Source organism: Girardinichthys multiradiatus, chromosome 17 (genome assembly GCF_021462225.1).
Source record: "Girardinichthys multiradiatus isolate DD_20200921_A chromosome 17, DD_fGirMul_XY1, whole genome shotgun sequence".
Lineage (NCBI taxonomy): Eukaryota > Metazoa > Chordata > Actinopteri > Cyprinodontiformes > Goodeidae > Girardinichthys > Girardinichthys multiradiatus.
This window is the reverse complement of record NC_061809.1, coordinates 2,133,370-2,154,459: the sequence shown is the minus strand read 5'-3', so window position 1 is coordinate 2,154,459 and position 21,090 is coordinate 2,133,370. Positions and strand designations below refer to the sequence as shown.

The 21,090-nt window shown below is 39.3% G+C and overlaps 1 protein-coding gene across 2 annotated transcripts in view; it reads right to left on the bottom strand.

The window, feature by feature from the left end:
- Positions 1–21,090, bottom strand: part of LOC124882703 (chemokine-like protein TAFA-2) — a 104,453-nt gene that overhangs the window by 65,017 nt on the left and 18,346 nt on the right. The window contains exon 2 of one of the 2 annotated variants that reach the window (XM_047389202.1): positions 6,959–7,146. The exons of the other annotated variant lie outside the window; for it this stretch is intronic. Coding sequence (XP_047245158.1) covers positions 6,959–6,990 — 32 coding nt within the window. The 5' untranslated portion in view covers positions 6,991–7,146. The remainder of the gene's footprint in view (positions 1–6,958; positions 7,147–21,090) is intronic. 2 annotated transcript variants of the gene reach the window in all.

Sequence of the window (21,090 nt, the reverse complement as noted above, 5' to 3'; positions counted from 1 at the left end):
CCATTTCCGCCATAAGGAAAGTAAGGAAATGGTAGACCACAGACACAGTTCTTGTTAAGGTCAGAAGTGGCAGTGCCAAGAAAAATATCAGAGAGACAGAGAAGAAGGATGGTGAGAACAGTCAAAGACAACCCACAGACCACCTCTAAAGACCTACTACATCATCTTGCTTCAGATGTTGTCACTGTGCATCGTTCAACAATTCAGCGCACTTTGCACAAGGAGAAGCTATACAGGAGAGTGATGCAGCAGAAGCCTATTCTGCACACATGCCACAGTCTCTTGAGCTATGCAAAAGCACATTTGGACAAGCCAGCTTCATTTTGGAATAAAGTGCTGTGGACTGATGAAACAAAAATTGAATTGTTTGGTCATAACCAAGGGTGTTATGCATGGTGGTAAAAGAACACAGCATTCCAAGAAAAATACTTGCTGCCCACTGTAAAATTTGGTGGAGGTTCCATCATGCTTTGGGGCTGTGTGGCCAATAACGGTACTGGGAATCTTGTTAAAGTGGGGGCTCATTGATTCCATTCAATAACAGCAGATTTTTGAGAATAATGTTCAAGAATCAGTCACAAAGTTACACTGCGGATGGTTATTTCAACAAGACAACGACCAAAAACACTGCTCCAAATCTACTCAGGCCTTCATGCAGAGGAACAAGAACAATATGCTGCAATTGCCATCCCAGTCCCCAGACTTGAATATCATTGAACACCTGCGGGATGATTTAAAGCGGGCTGTCCATGCCTGGCAAATATCAAACCTAACTGAACTGGAGATGGTTTGTAAGGAGGAATGGTCCTAGATACCTTCCTCCAAGATCCAGACACTCAATAGAAGCTATAAGAAGAGTGTAGAGGCTGTTATTTTTACAAAAGGAGGATCTACTAAATATTGATGTGATTTTTCTGTGGCACCTGTAAAAGTTTGTTTTCAGGTATATTTTCTGTTATTCCAATAAACTTCATTTCACTACTGAAATATTAGTGTCCATCAGTTATTCAATATATCAAACTGAAATAACTGATCCAAATACCCAAAGATTTAAAATTAAAAATAATTAAAATTATCAGGGGTGCCCAAACCTTTTCATATGACTGTTTATACAATATATATTTTGTCTTATTCATGTCATGATGCTTTCCTTCAATACAGAAAAGCAATATTTATTGCTGATTATGAAGCAATATATCATACTATCTACAACATTTTTTAGGCATAAGCATCGATAGCGCTACAAAGGCATATTGGAAATGCTCTGTTTCTTATTATTCTTCTCCCAAATCAAGCAGTTTTTGGAGGCTTAAACATACATAAATACAAAAACGCACCAAACTTTACCCAAAATTGTCCCCCACGTAAAAATGTTGTGTTTTAATGGAATCAAAAATGGGAGTGGGTAAACAGCTCTACAGCACCCCCTAAACCGACATACACCAATTGGTAAGTCAGAGGGATTTGAAATGTCGTACACAGGTAGATCCCTACAAATCATGAAAAAAAGTCTCTTGGAGGCATGCCCTAAAACCAACAGCAAGTTTGGTCATTTGGTGTCAAAGGGTCATTTTGGGCCATTTTGACTTTCCATACATGTCAAACTTTAACAAACATCTCCTAGGGATTTTGAGCAATCAACTTTAAATTTGTTGAGCCCTTAAGCCATGTAAGATGAAAAGTTATCAAAATCTGAATGAAGGTGCTGGGCCAGACCTCGAACTTCGCCTTCTCAGCAAAAAATTCAAAATGCTGTCACCATCATATAGAAAGGCTGAATTAGATCAAACCTGCTTTGATTTATCTCTCTCAGGTGACCAACAATCCTATGTTGTCAAATGCTGAAATCATATAAGACACGCCTCCAGAGAATAGGAAGTCATTTTTTTCACTCTCTGACCCTCTTGATCCAATCAACTTGAAAGTGTGTCAGAAGACAGATAATAAGTCGGTCTAACTTTTTGGAACACAGAGGCTGTACACTGGAGGGTGTGGCCGCGGCAGGGAGGCGAAGTGCGATGTCACGCTGTGGCCCTACGTTTGTCTCTTAATTTCTACATGTATCATCTGATCTGCATAAAATACAATATCATCAATCTTAGTCCAGTCCCCAAAATATGTCCAGTGAAATATTTGGTAGGCATGGCCTAATTCCTTCACAATGCCCCCTAGAAGATTTTTTTTTAAAACTGCCACAAGCCAGACTTTGACCGAGGATTATGAAATTCAGTACACATATGTGTCTCCGCTCTGTTCTCTCTAACCCCCAGTCGGTCGTGGCAGATGGCCGCTCACACTGAGCCTGGTTCTGCTGGAGGTTTCTTCTTGTTAAAAGGGAGTTTTTTCTCTCCACTGTTGCTACATGCATGCTCTGTAGGGTTTTCTGAAAGTTTGCTGAGTCAATGTAAGTGACTGTCCACTGTCTCTACATGCTCATCCAGGAGGAGTAAATGCTGCAAGTCACTGACTGGATGCAATCTGCTGGGTTTCTTTAAATAGAAAAATGTTTTAACCAATTTGAACTTTGGGTCATGACCGAAAGAATGAGATCACGGATACAAGCGGCTGAAATGAGCTTCCTCCGTAGGGTGGCCGGGCACTCCCTTAGAGATAGGGTGAGGAGCTTGGCCATCCGGGAGGGGCTCGGAGTAGAGCCGCTGCTCCTCCACATTGAGAGGAGCCAGTTGAGGTGGCTCGGGCATCTATACCGGATGCCTCCTGGACGCCTTCCTTGGGAGGTGTTCCAGGCACGTCCCACCGGGAGGAGGCCCAGGGGACGGCCCAGGACACGCTGGAGGGACTATGTCTCTCGGCTGGCCTGGGAACGCCTTGGGCTCCCCCTGGAGGAGCTGGAGGAGGTGTCTGGGGAGAGGGACGTCTGGGCGTCTCTGCTGAGTCTGCTGCCCCCGCGACCCGGTCCTGGATAAGCGGAAGACGACGAACGAACGAACGAATAATAAACTGAATCAGTGTTGAATGTGTTGTGAATTGGCACTATATAGAAAAACTGAATTGAAATTGAATTGAAGTGAATTGAACCCTACAGAAAAGTCTGTTGGAGACATGGTCCAAACCCCCAAGGAAGTTGTCCATTTTGAATCAAAGCCGTCATTTTCTGTCGTTTACTTGGGGCATATCTGAGTGAACTCCCCCTACAGCTTTTGTGATACAGACTTCAAAATGACTCAGTATGACTCTCAAGGCATTAGAGGATCAAAAGCTATCACTTTGTGACGCCCAGCATGACAGCATGGCGTAACACCACAGTTTCAGCTTTATGAAACCTTTTATTCTATTGTTTAAAACCCAACGTGGGAAATTTGTAATGTGGCTTGAAATATAATAAAGCATCCTTGAGTTATGGTATCTCTCATCGTGAGAAAATATTTGCCTTGTTTTTTTTTCCTATCAGAAAATGTACATTTCTGTGAACTAATGAAATCCTGATGAGATGTGTTGTTTTAAAGCAGTTTCATAATGTGTCTCTGTGTGCATAAACAACAGGAATACAGACAATTACAGCTAAATCACTGCTTCTGAGGTGAGTTACACAGGAGAAATGGAACACATTGTGGTTATGAGATAGACCGCCATTTATCATCATTGAGTAAACAGCCGATGCTTGAGTGGTGCACCTGTGCGTATGCCCTCCCTCCCTCTACCCCCTTCTTACCTTTCATCCCCAACACATTAAAACACCTACAGGTGCTGCTGACAAGTGGGTTTCTTCCCTGTGAAATAGTAATTCTCCCACTCAGCAGGCTGAATATAGTTTACTTTAAATTTGCTTTCTTTTTTTAACTGAGGAGATACGTAAATGTATATTAAACATGGGGGGTAACGGAAAAAATAGAACACCTTCAAATCAAGCAAGTCAAAATGCTGCCAGAGCTGTCGCTGCAAATGCTAACAGATCCGAGCAGATACCAACAAGCCATGTCTGAATTCAGCTGAGACCTGCAGAGATGTCAGGATTCAAGAAGACTGTATGAAGAAGGAAAGAAAAACATGTTTAACAGCAATAGCAAAAGCCATTCTTCTCTTTTTGTGTCCTCCTTGACTCGCTCTCAGCTGGGACTATAAATGTCTTCTTTAGTGTCTTCTTGGTTCGCTTCTTTCAAGGCGTGTGATCGGAAATGCCAACAAACGTCCCACTTTGTATTAGCTCCAGCCAGTGAGTGTCGGGGAAACACAAAGAGTCGGCTCTTGGACGCTTTGATGAGAGGAAAAGGTGAGGAGTGAGGTGTCACAACACGAGGGGGAAGCTATTTTTAAGCATCTAATGAAACGTCTCAATGCCACCCAGACAACAGCCGAGGAGCTGACAGGTGATTATGATACTCTTTAATTAGCTTCCAAGCTTTAGTAAGTCTGTTAGCCAATTATCATCACTCAGGAACATTTGATCCCTCCTCAGCACACTTCAAGCCCGAGAGGCAAAATTTATTAGAAAGCTGCAAGGAAAAATTCTCTAAAACATTGGTCTTCAAACTGGGTGCCTGCCAGGGGGCGCTAGGGGGGCATTAGAAAGGTTGGGGATGATGATAAAACAAAAACACTGTTCTTATTCTCAACACTTTGTTGAATGTTATTCAGTGGGATTATAAGTGTGTTAACATTTGTAATACTATTTTTACATTAAAGAAATGTATTGATTATTAAATAGTTAATAAAATACATTTAAAAAAAGTTGATGTTTCTGTGGGTTTGCAAAAGGGGGTCCCCGCCCAGAAGCTAATGCTGTTTGGGGGGCCATGGTAAAGTAAGAAGATTACAGTGAGAACAATGCAAAATCTAAATGTCAAAAAAAAAAAAATCAGATCCCATTTTTAGCAAACACCAAAATCAAAAAAGTTGTAAAATTGATTCATAAAAAACAGTAAATAAAACAATTATATCAATAATAATAGATCAAAAAACTACATTGAGATGTCAAGCTAGATCTGAGTCCTTTCCCCCAAAGTACTAGACAGGAAGTCAGTGGAGGGAGGCCAGTGATGGAGTTATATACCCCTGCTTCCAGGTTTCTGTCAAAGGTTGAGCAGCAGTGTTCTGGAACAGCGGCAGACAATGAAAGGATGCCTGATTGATGCCTTTATATGAAGAATTATGATAAGCTATGCATCACTCGACCTTGAGACATAATAAAAATGCAAGTTTCGACAGCTAAATTTATCTCCTTATCTTCCCAACAAAGTTAGACACAGAGCATTGAATGTAAGATGCTATTTAATGGGTAAAAGAATTTGAATATGGTAAGCAAGAAGTGAAGGGGTATAAAATATCTCCTATGGATGGAACTCAACAGCAAAATATATAAAGAAAACTGCCTAGGGCCTTAAATGGAGCCTTTTGGAACTCCACAAGTAAGCATTGCTGCAGCTGATGAACATTCACAAGTGTGGATGGAGTAAAAGTATGACTAAATAAAAAGTTTTAAGATTTGGTCTCATTTTTTTTTTTTTTTTGTAAAACCAACAATTAAAGGCTCATAGTTGTCTCTAAGCTTTGGGTTGTTCCTTCCCTTGAAGCCAAAATTCCAATAATTTCACAATCCTGGTATAAAAAGTGCTGCAAATGGCAAGGCTGCAGTCTGGGGGGTTGTCACCCTTTTACATAAATAAATCACAAACTTTCCCATCTAACCAGGATGCTTTCTGTGTTGTGTTCAGTTTCATATAATCCCTTAGAAAAGTCTCTCTTGATGTAGATTTTGATTTATGTTTTAAACTTTCAAGACTTTAGGTTTTTACACTCTAAAATGTGGCTATATATATTCTTTAGATATGAATAATGTCTAGCTAGCAAAATAAATTTATAATTTATGTTGTTAAAAATAGTACGATAGGGAAATACAGTGCAGCGATACAGCCACATACACACACACACAAACACACGCGCACACACACAGATGTGACTTTTTTGCTTTTTTGTCAATCTTAAAAGTTTCAGATGTAACAAATCTGAATATATGACAAGATGATCCAGAGAAATACAAAAAGCAGTTCTTTAAAAATGACTTCATTTACTAAACCAAAACCATCCTGAACCTAGTTATTGCCCCCAAACCCTAAGAACTGCCATCAAGAGTTGCCATATCTGACCTTAATTTTCTTACATCACTGTAGAGGAATTTATGACCACTCTTTTGTGCAAACCTGTTTTAATCCAGCCAAATTGGAGGGTTTTCAAACATGAACATGTATGACCATATGTCATGGTCATACCATAGCATCTCAGATTGGATTTGAGTTCAGACTTTGACTAGGACACTATGTTTTTGTCTGCAGCGTAACAAAATGATTATTTATGGTTAGGGGGTTGCATACTCATTCATGGTTTCTCTGATAAAGAACATAATTACTGTTGGAGTCATTTTGGTTGGTCGGTCACTCCTGGGAAGGTTCAGCATGTTTTCTCTATTTGTGGGTAATGACTGTCATTTTGTTCCCTGCAGTTTCAAAACCTTTGTAACCCTTTCCAGACTGATAGATGTCCGTAACTTTGTTTCTCACCTGTTGTTAAGTTTCTTTGGATCAGAGCGCGATGTGTTGCTTTTTGGTCTTTTAACCTACTTCATGTTGTCAGACTGGTTTTATTTAAGCAATTTTAGGTCAGGCCTTGGCTAGTGACATTAAATGCGGGTGTAGTTCATCACGGTTAATGCATGATTTGCAGGGAAGGTTGATTGCCGTTTTAGATAGAGTCAGGTAGGTTTGGATAAGTTTTTTCACTAAATAAATTAAATTAAAGTTAATTCAGTCTAATCATACAAACAGATTGAAAGTCAAATAAATGAAATCATCATTTGAAAACTGCTTTTTGTATTTACTGTGTCTGAGCACTGTATGTGCCAGCTAAACCAGTTTATTGTACCATGATATAATGCATCCACTCCTGCAATTGTTGTATTTACATTTCTACTCTCTCTGCAGCACAGCGACAGCCCCGAACGCACCTCGAATGACAAGCCTCGCTGACGTGAGGCATTAATCAACTGCTCCTCGCATCCTCTTATCTCTCACTTTTTCTTGTCAGCCTTCCAGCATGTGCGAGTAAAGGCACAGCTCTAGCGCTGGCCCCATGCTGGCTGCGATTTCACAGGGGCAGCAGTAGCGGCAGATACCAAAAGGCCAGGCCTGGAGGCTGAGGGAAAAAGAAGGGGTAAAGGTAAATCAATTTAATTACACAAATCAGTTAAGTGGAATGCACATGGTTTAACTTTTTTTCTTTACACTGTTTTACATCACAGAACATTTTAGCTCAAGCTATTTTAGCCACGGCCCCTTGTGAGGTTTATAATCCAAGCTAAGTGACAGGCTAATTTATGGTATTAGATCGCTTCCATCAGGTTGTTCGGGCCCTGCTTTGAACGTCAGCAGTAAGGAAAAGCTACTCTGCCTCAGCGGTCACATTCACTTGCATGCATTGTGACCGCTGGAGGTTAGAAAGGAGAAAAGAAACACAGGGTCTCTGCAGCACTCGAGGCCATATTTTTAAGTCTCCTTGCTGCCGACAGGAAACAAGCAAAATGGATAGAGGTGAAGGTAAGACATCATTGCTGCACTGGAGGAAACTTTCAACCAAACAGAATCAGTGGCATGTTTAGTTTAATCTTTATCCTGTTTATAATGGGAGTTGAGATTTAAATTGAACCAAAGGCCCATGGAATGAGAAAATAGGTTTGCCTCTGGAATGCAAATTCATCAAACTGGACAAGAGACGAGTCTAGTGTTATAAAAAGGGTTCAATCAGGAGACAAAGAGATGTGAAAAATCAAAGAGTCTCAGTTTAAGACTGTTATGGAGGTTTAAAGCCAAAGATGGAACTTCAAACACAGACATGAGGCTATTTTCTTAACAATAAAAAGAGTGCCTTGCTAAGTCAACTTAATGCTGATGACCATTCAGTGTGTCAAAGGCCGGAACAAGTAATTAAAGGCAACAGAAGAAAAAAAAACGGGGGATTACTTGGAATTAATCTGCAACTTTTCCCATTTTCAGGCAGAAAAACGCTGAAAATGGAAGGTTATGGAAATCTAGCAGAGCATAGCAGAACTAATAGGTTGGCAGAACCCTCCCCCCCCGGAATGAGAAGGAACTAATGGATCCGGGGCCCTGGCTAAGATGGCTGAGCCAGATTGCATGTGGATTTAAGTGATTAAGTACACGGTGGGCCCTTTTGTCAGGGAAAATGCAATATATGAGAATGAATGCAGATATATGAAATTCTTCATTTAAAGAAGTCAGGGAGCGGTTCAGATCCAAGATTAGGAGGAAATTGTGTCATTTGAATGCAGGGAATGAGAAGGATACAGAGGGTACCGGGTGTTGGCAAGCCGGAGCATACAAATACTCACAGATTTGTTCATGTACAGCACCGTGCAAAAGTATTCCTAACCCTTTATCTTTTTCACACATCCCCAAGGATATATGTTTTGTTTTATTTTATATTCATTTGTGTTCTTTTTTTTTTTTTTACAAATAAAAGTATTAAAACTGTGGCAGATGTGTGTTCTGCCCCCAGAGGCCAACTAAACATCTGCAGCTTGTTGTGATCATGAATATATTATTTAATATTAATACTTTAATATTTTATTAAATAATATTTCAGTCTGTTAAGGGTTGTCCTGTGAACACCAGTCCAATAAGGTGGTGGTATTATGACAAAATTGAAACGGATGAGGCGAGCTCTGACATTCTTGAACAGCATAAACTGACACTGCTTCACTTCAACACGTCGTCACTAAGTAGACGACATGTGAGCAACATGTCATATGATCTTCGGTCATGCAGAGTTTCGGTCTGGCAAAAAGCATTCAAAATTTTGAGTAAATCGGACCTTCCAGAAGGACGCTGCAGTCGCTTGTTTGTTTGTGGGTGGGGCAAAAACGACATCATCAATTGACTGTGTCAAAAAGTCAATCATTAACTCATGATCATGTATACTACATTTTAAGTGGATCCGATGATGTATTAGGGAGATATAGCCCTTGAAGTGTCCTAGGGGGCGCTATTGATCCAATTTTAAATGTAATCCAATAGAGCTGTTTAGGGGCTGACAAAGATCAAGAATATTCAGTTTGGAGTGAATCGGACCTTCCATATGGAAGCTACAGTCATTTGTTTATTAGTGGGCGGGGCTAGAGTGATGTAATGTATTGACTGTGTCAACATGTCCAGCATTGATACATAATGATGTACAGGAAGTTTGAAGTGGATCCGATCGGGCATGAGGGAGCTAGAGCACTTGAAGTGTCGTAGGGGGCGCTGTTGAGCCAAATTCATATGTAATCTAATAGAGCTGTTTAGGGGCTGACAAGGATCAACCATATTGAGTTTGGAGTAAATCGGACCCTGCATGTGTAATTTAGAGGCAAACGTATCGCCATGGCGTCACATCACATTTCACCACGCCACCACGGTCACACCCTCCAGCCAAACCTGTCAGTACTGGAGATGATGTTAGACCATCGTGTTATCTGTCATTGGAGACAGTTTCATGTTGATTAGTTGAAGGAGATCAAATATGGCCCACACTAAGTGAAACATGACACTTCCTGTTCTGAGGGGGCGGGGCTTCGATGATGTCAGCATCTGATCAGTGAATATTGTTCAGGGCCAGAGGTAGATCAATCCCAGAAGGTTTAATTTGTCTGTGACTTTCCTTGTAGGAGCTATATCAATTTAGTGTTTTATGGCGAGAAGTCATATTTTGTGGCATGGCCACGCCCACACGCTTTCATGTATCAAAAAGGTTTTGATAACTTTTGATCCCCAATGCCTTAAGACCATACTGAGTGATTTTGAAATCTCTAAGTCAAAAGCTGTAGGAGGAGTTCCCTCAGATATGCGGGTTAAAAACGCCCAAAATCCAAAATGGGCGACTTCCTGTGGGGTTTAGACCAATGCTCCAAGAGACATTTTTGTAGGTCCAGAGAAGATACATAAGTGTACCAAATTTCAGATTCCTTGGTCGAAGCATGGCTTGGGGCTGTTTTTTTTAAATTGTCTAGGGGTCGCTGTGAACGAATTAGGCCACGCCCACCAAATATGTCATCAGATCTCTGTTGGGGACTGGACAAGGATCAATCACATTGAATTTGGTGCAGATCAGATGATCTATGTGGAAATTAGAGCCAAACGTATGGCCATGGCGTGACATCTGACTTCGCCGCGCCACCACGGCCATGGCCTTTTCTAAAAAGTTACTGTGCTTCAAACGAAGTTAGACCCACTAGTTGTCTGTCTTCTGACACACTTTCAAGTTGATTGGGTCAAGAGGGTCAGAGAGGCACCTTTCCAAGTGAAAAAAGTGACTTCCGGTTTTCAGGGTGCGTTGCTTTGATGATGTCAGAATATGACCCCATAGGATCATCGGGAACCCAAAGGTCCTCCTTCATGCCAACTTTGGTTTGATTTGTCGTTTCTTTGGGAACGTTATTGCATCTTTTCACTTTGAGCGCGAACGGCAAGTTCGTGCCCCGGCCACGCCCCCTAAATATGGCCGAAAACTCAAAATTTTGATAAATTTTAATCCCCCATGCCTTAACTGCATATTGACCAAATATGAAGCCGATAGCTGAAAATCCCTAGGAGGAGTTCGTTAAAGTTCGAGGTGAGTAAAAGTGAAAAACGGGCAAAAATCGGCCTTTGACCCAAAATGGCCGACTTCCTGTGCATTTGAGGGCATACCCCCAAGAGACTTTTTTACTTGGTTTGAGGAGTTCTAGCATTGTGCCAAATTTCAGATCTGTACGACTTACGGTTTGGCCTATCTCACGTTTGGGAGCGTGGCTAGGTGGTTTGGCCACGCCCACTGACGACGACATTAAAGAACAAAAATTTCACGCGGGGGACAATTTTGGGTAAAATTTGGTGAGTTTTGGGATATGGCAAAGTCCCCATATTGCCCCGCCAAAAGTCCCCGGAATAATAATAAGAATTCGAGCGATTACAATAGGCCCTTGCAGTTTTCCTGCTCGGGCCTAACTAAAGGAACTATGAGCGAGGGGAGAGAGAACAAAACTAACACCAAAATAACTTAAGGAATAAACAAACACAAAACCAACAAAGAGTCCAAAATGTCGCACCCCGACACAAACGCAGAACATAAACTGAGCATATAGTGCTAAGTTTTCAACACAAACAAAACCAGATGTCATAAAATTATAAATGTTTAGATTATTTCATTCTAAACTACTTCTCTTTGCCCAAAACACAACATCTTACGTGAACCGTGCTGAGGAAAAGTTGTCCAGGGCGACAAAGTTGAGGATAGCTGTTTATTCAAACAGTGACGTCACGGGAAGTCCGCTGTTATTCCCTGTTCCTGGCTGTGTTGGAAGTAGGTTAATGCGATTTATTTTGAAAGTTCCAGAAAAGTTCTTACTGGCCTTTCATGTTGTACCCATGGCTTTGGTCCCAACAAGCTCTTTGGGGTTTGTCTCAACCATCTTTGCACTTGGAGAGATTACCATTTTTGTCCAATGGTTTTTTTTTTTACATTAATATTGCCACAGATTTTCATTTAGATTTAGATCTGGACTTTGGCTGGGCCATTCTTACTCATGAATGTGCTTTGATCTAAACTGTTCTTGCTGTGTCTTATGGACCTGCTGAAATAGGACACTCCGTCCCAGTCTCAAGACTCACAGCCTGTGACAGGCTTTCTTCCAGGGTTGTCCTCATTTTATATACCTTCCCATTAAATCTGATAGGCCTCCCTGTCCCTTCTGAAACAAAGCCTTCACACAACACAATGCTACCAAAACCATCTTTCACAGTGGGAATGATGTGTTTAGAGTGATACGCAATTTTTGTTTTCCTTCACACAGCATAGTGAAGGCAGGCCAAAAAGTTCAATCTCATCTGTCACAAGTACCTTCTTCCACATGTTTGCTGTATGCCCTACATGGCTTGTGGAAAACTGGAAGCCGGATTTCCTTTTGCTTTCTTCTTGCTACTCTTCTACAAAGGCCTTATTTGTAGATTGCACAAATTTGCAGCTCCTCCAGATTTACTGTGGGCCACTTGGCTGCTTTTCTGATTAAAACTCTTTTTGCATGGCCTGTTAGTTTTGGTGGACCTCTATGTCTTGGTTGGTCTGCAATTGATCCATCCTCCTTCCACATTCAGATGATGGATTAAACAGAGCTCTGGTAGATGTTCAAAGCTTAAGATATCATAACCCTGCTTTAAACTTCTCAACTTTCTCCCTGACGTTTCTGCTGTGTACCTTCGTCTTTATGATGTCGTTTGTTTTCTAATGTTCTCAAGCAAACCTCTGAGGCCTTCACAGAAAAGTGGTTATTCTAATAGAAAAATTACACAATTTACTTCAGCAAACACAAGTCCTGACAAGTCCTAACTGTCACCTTACACCAGTTTTAAGGGTAACCTCCTCAAACACAAGTTATCTCCTTCGGTTTAACTGAGTGAAACTATTAGTTGTCACTAGACGTTTTGTGACATAAAGACAGGCGTGATTTATGTGAGTAATTTAAATGAAATTTCCTGGGCTCTAGTGAAAAATGATTATTGATTAATGATGCTAATTAAGTCCGAGGCACAGCACATTTCTGACTGACTATATTATTATAGTTCAGCCTAAAATGTGACAAGCTGTAAGGAAAGAGGGAGTTTAATAACACAAGCCATAACAGTATCGACCCTTATTATTGCTTTTAATATTATTGGATCATCATTTAACATTATGTTATGTCTCGCATTGAGATATATTAGCAGATAATGTAATATTGGAATGTTGCGTTATCTGAGAATTGATTGCCTGGGTGGACTTTATTGCGTTTTCATGCCATGTAAAGACACAATTTATTACGTTCTGCCAGGTTATTACATAATGTATCACCAAATGAAACACTAGAGGGCAGGTGTTCATGTGTGTGCATGTGTCAATCTGAAATATTGGAGAAATTAAATCTTAACAAAATGCTAAAAGTATAGGCATGCATTACATCATCACAAAACTCGTATAACTCCAGGCTGAGTGGAAATGAGAGCTAAAAAATACTAGCCTGAGGTTAGAGAAGGGTTACCACGAAACTGCTTTTGAATCAGTACCTTATGTTCCATCCTTCACTTCGTTTAGATCATCTTAAACTCTAGTTGTCTAAATGTCCAACTCTGATTTCAAGATAAGGTCCACAACAAGGATTGACTATCAAATCATTTTTATTAAATGTGTTGATGACTAACAAGCAAAAGAAAAATGACACTTTATGGGTGAAGATGTTTGTTCACCTGCTCTTTTTTTTGACAGTGAAACCTAATAATTAACTGAACTTAAAGTGCAACAGAACTCTAACATTAAAACACCTGAGGTAAAACTTACAGATACAAGAGTAGAGTGAATCTTGAACGAGTTGCCTAAACCCAGGGACTGAGGAAATTCACTAATATATTTTTCCTCACTGAAGTTTTTCCCCTTAATTCCATTTTTACTTTTCAGAATTTTGTGTTTTACAAGGTAAACACACTTGTTTACCATTAAAACGTATCTAATCACTAGGTTAATATAATTACTTTGTTTTACACAAACCCAGCAGCAGGGAAAATTGACCAAATTGACAATATAATGTCTGATGGTTGATGTTCACTCCCATCCCTGTGTGTCTCTGAAAAAAATCCTTTCGATATTCTCTATCTTCTGCTTAATATATTTATTGCAGGAAGCAATTATGGTGCAATGTTTACTGCTGGACTGTCAAAGGCCGAAGCCTCTCTATACATGGGCCGCACATTCTACCGCTGCACCAGCAGCGCACCCCTTGAAATGCATCTTCACATACACCCACATATGTGGCAATATAACAAAATGTGGCAGCAGCTTAGTACATTTGTTAAGGGAAAAGATCTAAATGGGTTTCAAATTTCAAAGCCAGTCAACACATTTTACTCTATTTCATGTTCCTGAACAACTGTCTGATGAGTAGGTCTTTGCAGAGTTGCAGGGTACAATGGGTGAGGATTATGCCATACGAAGATTTAGTGGCAAGACTGTCACCTTACAAGTGTTCCCTGTGTCGAAAGTTGTTTTCACACATTAACAAAGATTTTCAGAATGTGATAACAAGTCAGCTAGTACTTTTCAACACAACAAATACTCTGCTGGAGATGAGCTCTCACAGCTGGAACTGCGAGGGTAGTGTAGACAGCAGAGGTTGCTGGCATGATGTTAACTTTTGTTGAGAAAATCTTTGCACTTCAAGAAGAGCAGACATGGATTCCTTATGACTGAATTTGTCGCTTGGTTTACAATATCACAAAGCAAACAGCTAGAATAAGAACATACATGTTATCTAGAGTTCAACCATGAATAGAGGGTAAAATCCATCAATCTTTTAGTAGATTTTGTGTGTAACTCATCCAGGTCCTTAAAAGCAAACCACAGAAAGACAATGCCATTGCTAAACAAGATGGCAGAGAAGATAAAAATGCCATTGTGGGATGTCTTCCAACCTAAGCTTGAGAAGTGACACTTCCGCTGCAAATTTAAACTAGGCACTGAATGAGATATTTTCAAACCCAGAAAATGCCAAAAAAGAGACAGGATTTTAAAGATGTCAAGAAATTGTTCATAAGATGTGTGGAGCAAAAGGCAGACGTTTGCGTTCTCGCATTGTGGCCCTCAAGAACATAACAGGAAACTGTTACAGAATACACCACATCTGATAAAAGTATTTAAAAAGCCTACATGAATTCTACAAAAGGTACTACAGCAAAAACTAACATTAAATATCATCAATGGTATACTTTTCATTGATAGCCAGTGTGACCTTGACCAATGCATTACTTTAACTGGTGATGTGCCTTTGGTTACATTTCTTATTTATTATGTTGACATTTCATTTTGTTTATCTATGTTACCTTGTTGCACTGTTTCTGTTAGAGCATAACAATTATAATCCTCTGTATTTCCCACGTTATGGTTGCTTTGACAATAAAGAACACTGTTACTTGTGGCCACAGCAAAAAAAGATCTGCCACTGTAAATGTTTTTATAAAGCTTTAGTTTTCTTAATTGTCTTTATTAATGCCTTCATATTAAATAATTTGGGTGGCAGAAGTTTATCTTCCACATTGTTTGCTTAATCTTTGCTTTGTTTTGCTTTGATTTAAAAACCAGTCATTGATCTAATCTGTGGGGTACACCAAGGCTCTGTTTTGAGGCCGCTTCTTTTTTTTTTTTTTGCTATATATACACCAGCCTTGGACAGATCATTAACACATTTTATAATATCTCAAATCACTTTTATGCAGATGACAGTCTGCATAAAAGTGATTTGAGTTTTAAAATAATCTAATTTACTTAAATGCCTAAAAGAAATACAAGCTATTACTAGCTAATTAACTCCCTCCACTTGATCTCTGAGAAGTGTGTCTTGATAACCTTTAGTTGGTCCAAAACTCTACAGCAATACTGTTAACTCAGACAACCAGAAGAGCTTCTTCCTGGTTTGATCTCTTTTCACTGGTTGCATGCTCATTTTAGAATTCATTTTAAGGGGCCTGCATGATCAAAGCTCTTTTCTATATTACTGAATGTTAAAGCCTCATACTCCACTTCAAGCCCTCAGCTCCTCTAACCAAAATCTACTCGTAGCTCCAAGAACCAGATATAAAACTGGAGCTCTGTCCAAACTGTTGCACCTCAACTTTGGATCCAGCTTCCTTTGTTGTTACATTGTCTGAGTCAGGACTCATTTAAAAAAATGGCTTAAAACATTCCTATTCAAACATGCTTTTGCTTAAGGTCTTTTTAACTGTTAATAGTTGTCTGTGAATTGTATCATGTTATTATTGTGTTTTGTATGTTTTTAACTTTGTTTCAATATTTTATTCATTATACTCTGTCTTTGAGAAGTATGTGGTGATTTTTTTTTTCTGTGAATGGCGCTATTTACTGTATGTCATCTATCATATTGTTAACAGGCAGCATTATTTGTATGATGCGATAACTGAAAGATTTCTGTGCTTGTCTTCATGTTTGTAAGCAGTTATAATTTGGAAACTGCTAAAAACAAAAAGGGCTAATTTAGAAAATCTGAAAATTTAATTCAAAATACATCTTTTTAATACTCCATTCAGTGTGCGTGTGCCATAACAAACCCCTATCTCATTATAGAAGTGATGAAAATATATAGCAGAGGGGTGGGACAAAACGCATGATGTTTGAAAGCCCAACTCCATACAGCCACAAGCGACTTCGACAGGTACTGGTGGATAATTGGGTGCCGTGCCAACTAAAACCACAGTGCTGCTGTCTCCCTACAGCTCATTACTATCAGTCAGAAGTTTCCCTTTAAAAGCCTCCACAGCCGCATGACTCTATCCATTTGGTAAAGAGGTGACTGAAATCTCCTGAAATGCCGACATTAAAGGTCTTGTCACTCTCCGAGCAGCTGACATGTTTTTTGGACAGGTAAATGATTGCACTCTGCATGACACTCGCCTTGTAAGCACAAACCATACATACATATTTCATGGTAAGGCTTATTCCTTTTATAGGATGAGTAAACTGTGTACAAACTGATGTTCACCCCTGAGATAAAACAATCAAGTAAAAATTATTTTAGGTTGACTGCCATCGCATTTATCAGTGTAAAGGGAGTGTTTTTGCACCCACGCCTTCATTACCTGTGGATAAACTGGACTGAATGGGCAGGAAAGAAAAGATTCCATTAAGACAGGAAGTTTTGTAAGCCTTCTTAAAAGCTACCCAACTACAGTCATGTAAAAAAAAAAAAGATTGTTTAACCTTATTTTGTCTTCTGGAAAAGAAAATTATAATTTTTTACAGATAAAAAAAAAACTAAAATGTATTATTTTACTTATTAAATGAAAGATACTGTATCAGCAAAATGTATTTTCTAACTGAAAATAAGGTTAATACACACCACCTCCTAATAGCTAGACTGACCGCCTGTGGCTAAAATAACCTTAGTGAGACACTTCTTGTAGTCACCTACCATTCCCTGACATCAGTCTGAGAAACCTTTGCTCCATTCCTCTCTTTCACCTGTGAGATATTCAAGTCATCCCACAGCATCTCGATGAGATCAAGGTCATTATCAAGTTAATGTCCAGTTCTGCTTCAGCTTTCATTTTTTACAGAAAGTATCACATTTTCCCCAAATGCCTTTTGATACACAGTGGAATTCATGGTGTATTCTGTAAACCATGGCATGTCCACTTCCATGCTTTACTGTAGATATTAGGTGTTTTTCCTGGAACGCTGTATTTTGTTACTGTCATATATGTGCCCTGTTCTGATGTCCAAATTAATTGGTTTGGCACTCTTCAGTCCAAAGAACATTATTCCAGACATCCCGGTATTTGTCTGTGTACCCTCTGGCAAGCTTAAGTCTGGCCATGTTTTTTAATAGAAAGCAATGGTTTCCTCCTTGAACACCTCCCATGGGAGTTAAAGTTGTGCAGTCTCTTTCTGATTTTACAGAGATACACTGTCAAATCAACAAAAGCAAGAACCTGCATGTACGTCACATGAGGACATTTACGGGATTTTGTACACTCCTTTTTGCATCTTGCGCTCTGCTCTTGGGCTGAAAATGCTTGAATGGCCAGACCTGGGAATACAGACAGTTGTTTTAAATGTCGTCTCCTTGAAAACAGTTCTTCATACAGTGGAATTGAGACCTCTTTAAAACCCTCTACCAGACTCATATGCTGCTACAATCTTCTTTCTGAAAGCCTCCCACAGCTCTTTGAATCTCATGTTTTCTGTCACGTCAGCAGTCAGGAGCATCAAACTAGAAGTCTGAGGTTTAAAAAGGACAAACCTCCTTCGAATTACTGAAGAATGATCTCATAACGTGCACAGGATGATGAATGCCTATGGGTATTTTCAGCCATTTTACCTTGAAATAAATGTGGGGGTGTCCTAATTTATTTTTCAGTGGAAATTGCATTTTTATGTTTGATGCGACTTTAAAAAATGTTTTTAAAGGTATTTTCGTCATGTATAACTGTTTTGTTAAATTGTTAAAATGTATATTTAACATCCATCTGTCCAAACATGTCAGATGTCACCACAAAGGCAATTCTTATTGAGGCAATATAGTCATTAATGCTGACTAGTTCAAGGGTGTATGTTGATGTTATGTATGACAATATATGGCTGTGGTGTAAAATTCTCCTTTCAGTTTTAAGTAATGATAAATGACCTACATGTAGTCCCTTGTTTGGTATATTTTTGTGTATATTCCCTGTAACTAATGCCAATTAAAATGTTTAGAAGTAGCCCCGAAACCTTTGTTTGTATGAGTCTATCAGAGGCAATCAGTCTTCAACATTGCTAGGTCGATTACCGACCTTGGGACTCATTCTACATGTTTTGGCCTCTTTTCTCGATACCCATTTCCTGTGACAGTAAAGGCAAATAAATACATGCAAAATATGCTATGTGTTTTTTTTTTATGTCTGCTATAAAATAACACAATATTATATGGTGTAATATACATCATTGCAAAATCAGTAGGGGTCATACTAAAGTAGCAGAATCTATCTCTAGGACAACGCTAGGTTTCAGGTTATCAGACAAAATTTAATATCTTGCAAACATAACATGAGAAAAGCAGTTTTCCTATGATGATTTTGTTTATTAAGAGAAATGCTGAAGCTATTCAAACCCAAGTGGCCCTCCATAAAATATAACTGCTACATTCTTTGGTTCACTTTCATTACCCAAACCAAGACCTGCTCGATCTGTAGTATCTAGAAATCATTTAAATAGAACCTGTCTGATGACATGACATAGGCTGAAATATCTAAAAAGCAACACTTCATCCCTCTATCTAAAGAACTTTACAACCACAGTGAAAGCCACTGATAGAGAAAGCAGTGGTGGAGCTTCTAAGGAGTGGTTGGCTGTTCAAAATGACTCCAAGAGTAATGATGACTCATGCATGAGGTCCATATAGATCCCAGAACATCATTTAATGCACTAGAGGGTCTCACTACCCTCATTTAAAGTCAGTGTTCATTATTTACAATGAGGAGATTGGATAAAAATGGCCTCCATTGAAAAGTTCCAAGGCCAAAACCACTGCTGAGACAAAAGAAAACAAAGATGAGCTCAGAATAGGTTAAATTCTATTAGCTTGTATTATCTATATTATATTTATTGTTAATAATTGCAGTTCAGTTAACAACAGGTTCTGATCTGTTTAAAAGAATATTATATGATGCTGTACATAACCACAGCCTGGAACCACGAAGAACCAATTCTCCGGTTAAGATGGTCTGGCTGCCCTATTTCTCTTTTTAAAGCAGCTTGAGATAGCAAACACTGATTATCCAAATGTGTAAATAGACTATCTTCCAGAGTTCATCACTAAAAGAACGTTTGGACAAAGGGACTGAAAGGAGCAGCTTAGTGTTGATACAAAAGTCCTCTTTTGCAGTGTAGACTTACAAGGGATGCTACATTTTAGCTAAAGCTGGACCTGAATGTAGGGACTCTCAACATTGAGTTGCGCTGTCTGAAGAGAATTAAATGCACGTGGAAAAAGTCTTCACTTTGAGTTTTTTTAATTAGCTGTCAGCACAGAGCTTGACAGTTTAATTGGCTTCTTGGTCGTTTAGTTTGCATTAGGTGTGAAGTCACACCGTGGCACATTGCTCAGCCACCAGTGTTATCACCACAAGATGTGAACCATTTCTCTGCCAGCAAACACAGCGGAGCATTTAAGTTGTAATTGGACAAGCCTCTTTCGCAAAAGATTTCTGTCAAAAACCTGAAAAAACGGGTCACCTCTGAGCTGCCTCTGGCCATTCATTTATCACATCTGGAGATGGTGATATCCCGCACAGCAGTGAGTTTTCAGAAATAAAGCCTGGCAATGTTGGACAACATTTGTTGTGGCATGGCATTAACAACAGCACTAGGTATAAAATGTACACCACGGCAGAGCAAATGCATCAAATTTAAAATATATAGGTCACCTTCCAACTCCTCTTATTGGAAAGGATTATTGGGTCTTTTTCATACTTTTTCTGCTGGCTGGTGTTCGTCATCACGAAACCACTCCACACCCACAAAGCTTACATGTCCTAACACAAGCCAGCTGCTGCTGATAATACAGTTAAAAAGGGCAAAAAGCTACCTTAATATCACCTTGAATAGTTTTGTGAAAGGGGCTAAAGTGTATTCTGAAATACTAAAGAAAGGTGTATTTAAATTCCACACACATGTGGCCAGCTGCTTGGTCAGGATAGTTCTACTAGAATGATGGAAGTCACCAAATGACGTCATCATTAAATTTTTATCATGAGGAAAACGTCCTGAGAGAGACAAAAAGTGTGGAAAAACATGCTAAATATATTTAACGCAACCAAAGAAACACCTTCTGATGATTGCTGTCTTTGGTCTTTTTTTTCCCATCATATTCCCTGGGGACCATCAAAAGTGATTCCAAAAGAGACGCTCTGTGTCATGATCCTCTTGTGTTAGGTGTTAGAATTTCTTTTATGATTCTTATTCTCCATTTCCCTGTCCTTTACATTCTCTTAGTGTAACCATTATATTTCATCGCTTTGTTTACTTATTTCCTAGTTCATTCATGTGTTTTGTTACATCTAATTCTTCCCTGTGTCTCTCTCTCCCTCAGCTCCTTCTCCTCAGCTGTTTCTCATTCCCACCTAATTGATCTCACCTGTTCTCTGTGTCTTTTGTCCACTCATTCCCCTGTATTTAAGCTATCTGGTTTCTTCTCTCATTGCTGAATTCAATTGTTTGCCTGCCTTTTCCATACCAGTTTTGTTGCCTGATCCTGAGTTCTATGTCGTGTTTCTGACCATTTTGTTTTTTATTGATTTATTCAACTCACCATGTGGCTCCTAATCTCCTGTTTGCACTTTGGTACTGCAAGAAACCACCACACCATGACACTTGGGCAGTTACTTTTTATGTTTTTATCTATATTTTTAATATTTCCTTTTCTACAATAATTGTCTTCATTTTGATTTTGTTTTTAACCTTATGGTCCACGTAGGTGTCTATAACAAGTCCAAGTAAAACACTAACATTTTTAACCATAATATTTGAGAC